The sequence below is a fragment of the Hemitrygon akajei genome, chromosome 3, assembly GCF_048418815.1.
Source record: "Hemitrygon akajei chromosome 3, sHemAka1.3, whole genome shotgun sequence".
Classification (NCBI taxonomy): domain Eukaryota; kingdom Metazoa; phylum Chordata; class Chondrichthyes; order Myliobatiformes; family Dasyatidae; genus Hemitrygon; species Hemitrygon akajei.
The window spans coordinates 112,063,437-112,074,324 of record NC_133126.1 but is presented as its reverse complement, the minus strand read 5'-3'; the positions used below and the strand labels follow the sequence as shown (position 1 = coordinate 112,074,324).

General features: G+C 41.8%; 1 protein-coding gene across 4 annotated transcripts in view; it reads right to left on the bottom strand.

Moving 5' to 3' along the window:
• Nucleotides 1–1,911: 1,911 nt before the first annotated feature.
• Nucleotides 1,912–10,888, bottom strand: part of thap4 (THAP domain containing 4) — a 76,546-nt gene continuing 67,569 nt past the window's right edge. For 3 of the 4 annotated variants that reach the window (XM_073040586.1, XM_073040587.1, XM_073040584.1), the window contains one exon: nucleotides 5,657–7,105. In XM_073040586.1, coding sequence (XP_072896687.1) covers nucleotides 6,989–7,105 — 117 coding nt within the window. In that variant the 3' untranslated portion in view covers nucleotides 5,657–6,988. Of the gene's footprint in view, nucleotides 3,756–5,656; nucleotides 7,106–10,888 lie in introns of those variants that run through there. The other variant, XM_073040585.1, reaches the window with a different exon arrangement.

Sequence of the window (10,888 nt, the reverse complement as noted above, 5' to 3'; positions counted from 1 at the left end):
AGAGGTTCTCCCATGCATGGAGCCATGCTGACTACCCCGAATCAACCCCGTCTGTCCAGAAGCAGGTAAATCTTATCCCTCAGAATCCTCTCCAGTAACTTTCCAAGTCAAGAGAGCACGATGGAATGCTAGCCTGATGACTGCAGTTCCCACAACACTGAAGAAGTTTAGCACCATCGTGGACAAAGTAGCTTGCTGGATTGGCACCCTTTCTACTACCGGTACATGTTGGTTGCAGTGTGTGCCATCTTACTCAAAAGAGTTTGACAGTACTGTACCTTCCAAACACATGACCACAATCATCACAACCAGGGGCTGCACGGATATTGGAACACCAACCCTTACAGGTTCCTCCAAGTGGCGCACAACCCTGATGCTTTCAAAGTCACTGGCCTAAATCCCAAAACTCCTGCCCAATAGACCAAATTCATCAGAAAGACAGCAACAGTTGAAGAAGCTGACTCTCCAACAATCGGCTTGCCAGTGATGCCCACACCCTGAAAATGAAAGTGAAGGAACACACTTCTGGCAGCAACAGAGGACAGCTCTAACTGTATGTGGCGTGTATGGAAACACAATCAGGATTACATTATAAGTGCTTTGTTCAGGCTAAAACTCGTCAATTTTATTTACAAGTTGTTGCACAGAAAAAAATGAGACAGTCCAGGCTATTGTTAGTACAAACACTCTTAGAACAATCAATGTCAAATCACTCACAGATCAAAAATATCGACAGAAGAATATATTTCCCATTAAATACATCTAGGTCGTGCTCAGAGTTAGTCATCTTTTAGGTCAGTAGGGATGTTTTTGGGGACTGCGCAGGGAGGATGAGTTTAGGGAAGGGATAAGGAGGAGTTAGCGGTCAGGGGAAGGAACCAGTGTTTGGAGCTCGGGACAGAGCACTTCATGGTTGAAGGCCAGAAATTCCAGTTGCCAGGTCAGAAAGCACCGACAACGGAGAACAGCACGTCGTTGGTTGGCGGTCCGATCCAGCAGGAGGTTCATGTGATTGTGACTCTCCGGGTCAGTGAAAGCTGTGGAAATTCATGCAAGTACAGAAGTTGAGACCTGAAGGTTAAATAAAGTCCCATGATCAGTGAGTCCTGGGGTAGTCAGAGGCTCGAAAGGTCAAAGTCTTGTAATCGGTGAGTTCAAAAGTTGCAGCCCAAAGGTCAAAGCCCCGTGATTGGCCAGTCTGGAGCTGAAGATCAAATTCCCATGATTGGAGAATCATGGGGTAATTGGAAGCCCAAAGTCTGCCAATCTGGGCAAGGAGCTTGAGGTTTGGAAGCCCAATGTTTGTGAGCCTGAGAGGATCGGAGGCCTGGTGATGACCTGTCCTGGAATTGGAGGGCTGGTTGTGTGTGAAGGTAGGAATTGGAAACCTGTTTGGGTGGGAAGGTAGGAATTGGAGGCCTGTTTGGGTGGGAAGGTAGGAATTGGGGGCCTGCTTGGGTGGGAAGGTAGGAATTGGGGGCCTGCTTGGGTGGGAAGGTAGGAATTGGGGGCCTGCTTGGGTGGAAAGGTAGGATTTGGGGGCGATTGGGTGGGAAGGTGGGAATTGGGGGCCTGTTTGGGTGGGAAGGTGGGAATTGGGGGCCTGTTTGGGTGGGAAGGTGGGAATTGGGGGCCTGCTTGGGTGGGAAGGTGGGATTTGGGGGCCTGCTTGGGTGGGAAGGTGGGAATTGGGGGCCTGTTTGGGTGGGAAGGTGGGAATTGGGGGCCTGTTTGGGTGGGAAGGTGGGAATTGGGGGCCTGTTTGGGTGGGAAGGTAGGAATTGGGGGCCTGTTTGGGTGGGAAGGTAGGAATTGGGGGCCTGTTTGAGTGGGAAGGTAGGAATTGGGGCCTGCTTGGGTGGGAAGGTGGGAATTGGGGGCCTGCTTGGGTGGGAAGGTGGGAATTGGGGGCCTGCTTGGGTGGGAAGGTGGGAATTGGGGGCCTGCTTGGGTGGAAAGGTAGGAATGAGGTTTGATTTGATGCTGCTGTTTTGTTTTCTTCTTGTTGCTTGTGTTGTTCTGCTGAATATTGTGGGAATGCTACGCTGGTGCCAGAATCTAAGGCAACAGTTACGGGCTACAACCAGCACATCTTCAGGTGTGGTGGTTGTTAACAAAAAGGATGCATTTCACTGTGTGCATGACAAATAAATCCGAATCACAATCTCAGTCTCACAATCTGCAAGAAAACTGTAAAGTTTTGTTCTGAAAATCAATTTTTAATGCCATAATAGGTTTCAGGTTCATGTGAAGTTGAAGATATTTTAAGAACTAAGCATCATATTCATGGTTAAATGAATAGAAAGCAGTTAATTCCTGAGTGAGGCACCATGTTTGGCCAATGCAAGGCTGTCACATATTATAGCCAACACGATGAAATTGAGGGAGGGACAAAGTTAACAGCTGATACAAAACTGTTTAACTGCCTCAAAGGTAAATCTAATCAGCAAAAGATGTAGAACCAGAAACAAACCACAAATTTACATAGCAAAGTCAATATTGAGTTTGTCATTTATACAAGTACAGGTAATGCACAGGGCCAATGGAAAAAATGCAGCAGCATCACAGCCATATGAAAACAAGCAGCATTCACAAGAAAAACAAACAATTTTACAAGGAAACAATTAGAATTTTAAAAATCCATTTTCTTTTAAAATTGTCTCTAGTTTGCTAAACTAGTGATTAGGGTTTTGACAGTTGGTTCAAGAACCGAGTGATTGAAGGGAAGGAGCTGTTCTTGAACCTGATGGTGGGGGACTTCAGGCTTCTGCATCTCCTGCCCAATGGCTGTTGCAAAAAGATGGCATGGCTCAGACTGTGGGAGTCTTGGATGATGTATTCTTGTTGCCTCGTCTAGATACCACGAATAATAGGGAGGAATGTGCCCATGATACATTGGCAGAATCCACTACTTACATTGTAACTTCTTACATTCTTGAGTATTCAAATTGCCATATTAGACCCCGATGTGATTATTTATTTAGAGATAGAGCAGAGATTAGGCCTTTACATCCCTTCAAGCTGCGCCACCAGCAAACCACTGAGTCTAGCCTAATCACAGGACACTTTACAACGACCACTTCTCTTACTAACTGGCACATCTTTGGACTGTGAGAGGAAACCCACACGTTCACAGGAAGGAAGTACAACTCCTTACAGATGACATCAGAACTGAAATCCAACGCTCCAAGCTGTAATACCATCGTGCTAACCACTATATTACCATGGTGCCTTAATCAGATGCTTTCAACAGTACATCTGTAGAAATTTGAAAGTATTTGAAGACAAGCTGAACCTCCTTAACCTCCCAAGAAATTAAAGATGTTAGTGCGCTTTCCTTATAATTAAAGATTTATATGCTGGACCCAGGACAGGTAATTCAATGTTAACTCGCAGGAATTTAAAGCTGCTGATGCTTTCCACTGCTGATCCCCAATGTTCACTCTCCTTCCCCTTCCTGAAGTTAACAATAAGCTGGTAACATATTAACCCAATGAAGGTCTCAGCCCAAAACATCGACTCCCTCCATGGAGGCTGGAGGCTCCCAGACCTGCCAAACTTCTCCAGCGTTTTGTGCTGCTCTCGGATTTCCAGCACCTTCAGTCCCTTCTGTGTCTCTAAACAGATGCTCTCTGAAGAAGGCCTAGAGAATCCAATACTCACTGACTTGACATCTGGCTCGTTGGGTGCCAGTTCCTTTGTTCCCTTTAACGCACTGGGGCCCTGGTTTCTTGATATTTAAACTCCATACCCTGCTGAATAAGGGACAAAATTTCATTTCTAGTTGTTATCCCTATATGCTGACTCTGTGCTTCATGTACCAGCAGCACCAAATCCCTTTGTATTACAAAGTTCTGCTCCATTTAAATAACACAAGACGGGAAGACCACCCCAAGGAATGTGGTAGAGATGATTAAGGTATAGGTAGTTCGTATATTATGTGAAACAAACGATGGGAATACAAAACCAGTACTCTTGGATCAAGGTTTGAAATGTTCTTCACTAATCCAAGTGGATACATTTAACAGAGGTTTAATTCTCTATGTGCCTCCCTCAAGTTTCTTAAACCATTCAATTCAATACACAAAAATATCCTGTAATCTGTTATAGGATCATTTGGAAATATTGATGGGTTGGCACAAGGTTGACTGTTCCTGGTTCCCAGGCACCCTTTAAAACACCAGGGTCTTTTTCCTCTTTTAGCTTTGAGCTAGCTGCAAAATTTAATGTGATCTACTGAAGCATCCATAAAAATAGAAAATTTAAAGTATGTTGGAGTATTAAGTTCAAAGTAAATTTATTGTCAAAATACATGTTACCATATACAACCCTGAGATCCATTTTCTTGTAGGCATACTCAATAAATCCATAATAGAATAATAACTATAATAGAATCAAAGAAAGACTGCAGTAACTTGGGTATTCAACCAGTGCGCAAAAGACAAACAACTGCAAATCCAAGAAAGAAAGAAATAATTGTAAATAAATAAACAATAGATATTGGGAACATGAGATGAAGAGTCACTAAAAGTGAGTCCATAGGTTGTGGGAACATTTCAATGATGGGGCAAGTGAAATTGACTGAAGTTATCCCCTTTGGTTCAAGAGCTTGATGGTTGAGAGGTAATGACCATTCCAGTTAAATGCAATAGTCCAGAAATTTTGCCAGTCCAGCAGCAAAGTCCAAAGTGTGCTGGATTATTGAAGATTTACTGAATAACATACTCACTAACCCATCTTTGCTACCTGCTCTTCACTACCCTTACCCAAAATCCCCTGCCTTGACTCTGATAGCCTTTTGAAGCACTGAAATCCAGCATGCAGAAAAATGTTTCCATTCACTGAGAATTTCCCTACTATTCTTTCTACCTATCCCATCTAATCCCTTAATTTTAAGGTATTTAAAATTATTACCTTAAAAATTTCTAAACTCACAAGACAAAAGTAATGCAGCCCAGTTTAATAAATGTAAACCTTTTAACCATGGTATCAGTTACTCAAATCTGCCAAACATTGATAAGGTGTGATCAAGGTAACAATCTTTTCAAAAACAAAAAAAAATGCATATGTCAGAATGCTGGAATAGAAATTAAACAGAGAAAATACACAGCAGGTCAGGCAGCATCCATGGAGAGGGGAACAAAATTAATGTTTCAGGTTTGCCACATTTTATCAGAACAGCTAAAAGTGAAAGTCAAACATGGTTTAAGTTGCAAACTTACCTTTTCCCCCCTCACCACTCCCTCCCATCACAACAACTTAATACACACTTGATAAACATGAAAGTGAAATGTTAACTGTTTCTCCCTCCACAAGAGTTGCCTAATCCACTGAATATTTCCAGCATTTTCAGTTTTTGAATTTTACCCTTGAAGAGAAAGCCAACATTTCATAAGCTTGCTTCATTACTTTTTGTACATTTACACTGGCTTTTAGTAACTTGTATGCATAGAGATCTTGGTTTTCTAAATCAGCTTACCCACATGCAAGTTTGCGAATTACACTCATGTGATTAATTGACCTACTAACCCCAGCGGTCACAGGGAGAATGTACAAGCACTTTACAGACAGTGATGGAATTGAATCAAGGTCACTGGGGTTGTACTATTATGCTGCATTATTTGAATCATGTTATTACATAACATTCTAGAGACAATAGTTTGTAGATATTTATTTACACAATAAAGTATGAATCGTTACTTGTGCTGACCACTCCAAGTTCCAGTAAGGATTCTCTAGCTCAGAATTGTTCCCACTTATGTTAAACCTATTCATGATTTTTTCACTTGCAATCCAGTCTTCGGTGTCCAGCTTGCATCACCGTGGCAGCATCTCCCCCAGGGAATGAGTCAATTGAAGAAAAACCCTGAACATACACTACATTGGTAATAACATAATAAACATCCTATGGATTATAAAGAAACTTACTAAGGTGCCTAATATGGCCTTATCTCTCATTAGTAATTTTCAAGCTTTGTAATGATTGATACATTAATGAGGTGATGTCCTCAAAGGATCACCTCCATATAATGCCCTGTTGAAACTGCACTTGGACTATTGTGCATAGGTCTGATCTCCCAACCAAAGGGTGGATATAATAATGGCAAAGGAGGCCAAACAAGGTCACCAGATTGATCCCAGGAATGGCTGAGACTAGGGTGTCGGGAACAGGAAAATTGCCCCATGAAGGAATATTACGCAGTGATCCTGTATTCTCCAGAGTTTAGAGAGACGATTTCATTAAAACATACAAAACAATCATATTGGACTTCACACAGTGGATGAAAGGTGCTGCTTCCTCTGACTGGGGCATCTAAAGCTAGAGGACACAGCCTCAAAACATTTAGCACTGAGATGAGAAGCAACTTCATCCTTTCACCTGATGGGGCTAAGGTAGTTTCTGTTATTGCCAGCAATGGAGTCCATCTAGATTAGATGCTTGGGAGTAGTGGAATCTAGTTGTGAAGTATAATTATGTATTGAGTAGATGAGTGCAATACCAGTTCCTCATTTTAAGACCTTGTGTGTGACCTGGAGCGAGACCCACAAAAAAGCCCAGAATGAACGTCAACTAAAGAGAGCTTCAATGTGACAGGTGTAACCTAGCAGTACAAGATTGCCTGATACCAAGTTATCTATTGATCACCTGATTTTTAACTAGTGAACAGTACATAAAATATTATTTGTCTGGTAAGATGAGGCAAAAACATCACACAAGTTTCTCTGATTGCCACTTCTTGCCATCAACTCAATAGAAAGTTCTTACAATTGTTCAACAATCTTTCAAAGGTCATCCACTCATAAGGATGAGGCATAAAATCAGGAGACATTCCCTATTTTGTAAAATGAACACACAGATAGTAAATTCCATTCCTGTGGTCAAACAATCAATTCTAAATGCCCATGTGTAAAATTCCAACATAATGAGGCTACACTGTAAATGGAAAGCATTTGTACCTCATGAACATCGTACACTACATACACCTTGTTAGGAACTGTGTGTATAGGTTACATGCAGATGCTGCAACAGAGGTTGTTTATCAGTTGCCATGAAAACAGTTTGCTCCAATTTCCCCTCCTTTGTGAGTCTGAATGTCCGTGAAATCTGAAAGTAAAAATACAAATCAAGGAAAGGTTATTGACAGCAGGGATATTTCATGAAAATAAAGATCAAGGAACAATCATTTCTATCTAAAATACAGCGATCAAGAACTCATTTTTGATAAATAAATTAAAAATCACAAAAACTGCAGCACTTAGAAACCTGAACAAAAAACAAACTCAGCAGGTCAGGAAGATCTGTGGAAAGGGAAACAGAGTTAATGTTTTGGTTTTGGACCCAGGGCATGCCCTTTTCTCACTGTTACCATCAAGTAAGGAGGTACAGAGTTAATGTTTTAGGTTTAGGCTGCTTCATCAGAATTGGGAAAGATGCCAGTGGGAAATAGTCTGGCTTGTCTCATTCTCACTTCAGAAGGATTGATGTTACACTCCAAAATTCAAATGCGATCCTGGCTGACATCCAGTACCTTGTATTCAATAAGGTTAATTTTTAATATATAATTTTAAAACAATAGTCCACATGCCTGCTCACATAATTCAGAGCATTAAAGATTCCACTGAACAAATGCAAGGAGCTAAGGGCTCTCCCCATCTTAGTTGACATTTCTAGAAGATGAACCAGTTGCCATTAACAACTGTTATATTTTATCTCCATTTTATATTTTCTTTATCTTGACAATTGCAGCTACGTTTCAAAAGTATTTTCTATGTTAAATGCTTTGCGGGACAAAATAAACGCAGAAGATCCTTTGGTGTGAGCAAAGGTCAACTCAGTTCCACCAAAAGGTTAATTGGGGAGGCTCAACCCAGAATTCTTTAACGAAATCTACGCTGGGGGTGTTGAACACAGCAGACAGTGTTAAATAACACAGTCAATACATAATGCAACAACGTTAAGATGTAAGCAATCTATCCACATGCATATGGACAAACAGCATGCAGGCTTTTCCACTGAGTTACAAGTAGTTGAGGTTTTAAATCAGAGCAGGTTTTAGTATAGAATATACATCTTCAAACCCCACAAGGCCAGATAACTTATCATTAGTTATTCATATTTAATGCCTCTTGAGAGGCTGAAATTGTCCAGCTGGTCAAAAACTCCTTGTTGCTGTGTTAACAGTTTTAGAAGTCCTTTTATTCTCCTGTATCCTGTGGTTTGCCTGGCCTAAAGGACAAACCATACATGACCTTTCACCCTTGCACTCTCTTGACTACCCCTCGCCTCATTGCTCTGTTAACCCTTTCAGTCACTATTCAGTTGGAGGTCTCTTTAGAACAGAGATGAGAAGGAATTTCTTTACCCAGAGGGTGGTGAATCTGAAATTCATTGCCACAGATGGCTGGGGGGGGGGGGGGGCACAATTCATTGGGTATGTTTGAAGTAGAGTTTGATAGGTTTTTAATTAGTAAGGCATAAATGATTACAGGGAGAAGGCAGCAGAGTGGGGTTAAGAGGGAAAATAATCCAACTATGATCAAATGGTGGAGCAGACTCAATGAGCCGACTGGTCTAAGTCTCCCCCTGCATCTTATGATCTATTTCAGGGGTTATTACCAGGTGAATTACCTTTTTCATGAGAATGTGTGTGCTGAACATGAGTGAGCTTTGGTGACTCTTTTGCGAGTACGGGCAAGCGCCGCAAACGAGTGTTGCGTACATTCCACGGGTCAGAACCAAAGTGATGATTTTAGAATCCCTAACTCTTCGTCATGCCCACCACACCCTCCCCATTGATTATGATTGTATTTTCTTTCTTTCTTATGTCAAGAAGCTGCAAAATGCCATCAACTATTTCATGACTTTGTAGATGTGTACCAGGAGTTACATTGGTGAGTGATTGTTTCTAAAAACTAAACCACTGAAAAGCAGGAAAGACACGTGGTCGACTTGAGTCTTTCTGGAATGTTGCATTTCCTGCCTTACACTGCAGCACACTACCTTGTACTCATTAAAGAGAAGTCTTTAGAGGTGGTCCTGCTGACAGAAAACAAAATCCAGCTGCTACTGTGAGGCAAGAGCACAAGACCTGGGAGCAGAATGAGGCCATTTGGCCCTTTGAGTCTGCTCTACCATTCCATCATGGCTAATTTATCAGCTCTCTCAACCCCATTCTCCTGCCTTCTCCCCATAAACTTTAATGCCTTTAAAACCTATCAACCTCAGATTTAACCCTTACATACTGTTCGGGTCAAGTTTGACCCGTTTTGACATTTGACAGCAGTAAAAATACCCTAAATGCCATTTTTTTTAGCCAAAATTTGATGACTTTTCCTAAAGTGATCCAAAATGCGCAAAAATGAAAATAATTAAAAATTTTATACTTTTGTACAGGTGCTACAAGTTTTTGTACATTGAGGCTATTCCGGGTCAAATTTGACCCGTAACTATTGAAATGGATTTTAGATCTCTGAAACATTAATTAAGGATTAATCACTGATTTATTAATATCAGATAGGCTATTTATACATTCTTCGTAGATCTGTGGTTCAAAATTTGGTATAGACATCTGTTATAATGAGATTCTTGGGCCGGGTCAAAATTGACCTGGACCATATCGTGAATGTATAGAATATGAAAAGTATGTAAGGGTTAAAATACCAAATGATCTGGTCTTAAGAGCTGTCTGTGGCAATGAATTCTGCAGATTCACCACTCCCTGGATAAAAAAAAACTACGGTATTCCTCATCTCTGTTTTAAAGGGACATCCTTCTATTCTGAGGCGGTGCCCTCTGGTCCTAGACTCCCCCACTAAAGGAAACATCCTCTCTTTATGCACTCTATCCAAGCTTTTCAATATTCAATAGGTTTCAATGAGATACCCCTCATTCTTCTAAACTCCAGCAAGAACAGGGCCAGAGCCAAACACTCCTCATACATTAACCCTTTTATAAGCGGTCGTTCTCATGAACCTCCTCTGGACCCTCTCCAATACCAGTACATCCTTTATTAGATAAGGGGCCCAAAATTGCTCACAGTACTCCCGAGTGCAGTCTGACCAATGTTTATAAATCCTCAGCATTACATCCTTGCTTTTATATTCTAGTTGTCTCAAAATGTATGCTGACATTGCATTTGCCTTCCTCACCACCGACTCAAGCTGCAAGTTAACCTTTAGGGAATCCTGCACGAGGACTCCCAAGTTCCTTTACACGTCTGGTTTCTGAATTTTCTCCCATTTGGCAAATAGTTTACACCTTTATTCCTTCTACCACAGTGCATGACCATACACAGCTGCCATTTCTTTGCCCATTCTGCAGACCGCCTGCTCCTCCAACTGCCTTCGTGTCTGCTGCAAACTTGGCCACAAAGCCATTAATTCCACCTGCTGATCATTTCTCCCCAGGAACAAAGATCTGGGCATAGGAGCAGTATGGTAGCGTAGTGGTTATATAATGCTGTTGCAGTGGCGGTGACCCGGGTCCATTTCCTGCTGCTGTCTATAAGGAGCTTGTACCACATGGTTTCCTCTGTGTGCCCTGATGTCCTCCCATATTCCAAAGACGTACCGGTAGGTAGGTTACTTGGTCACACAGGTGTCATAGGGCAGTGTGGGCTCGTTGGTCCAGAGGGGCCTTTTACTGTGCTGCATCTCTAAATTTAAAAAAAAATAGAATCCAAGGCACACACAGCATTCAACTCCTTTAGCACAAAATTGGAAAGGCAAACAAACAATCTGAGGAAGAGTAGTACACGGTAGCGTCATGGTTAGCACAACCCTTTACACTACCAGCAACCGGGGATCAATTCCCACCACTGCCTGTAAAGAGTTTATACATTCTCTCCATGATGGCGTGGGTTTCCTCCGAGTGCTCCAGTGTCCTCCC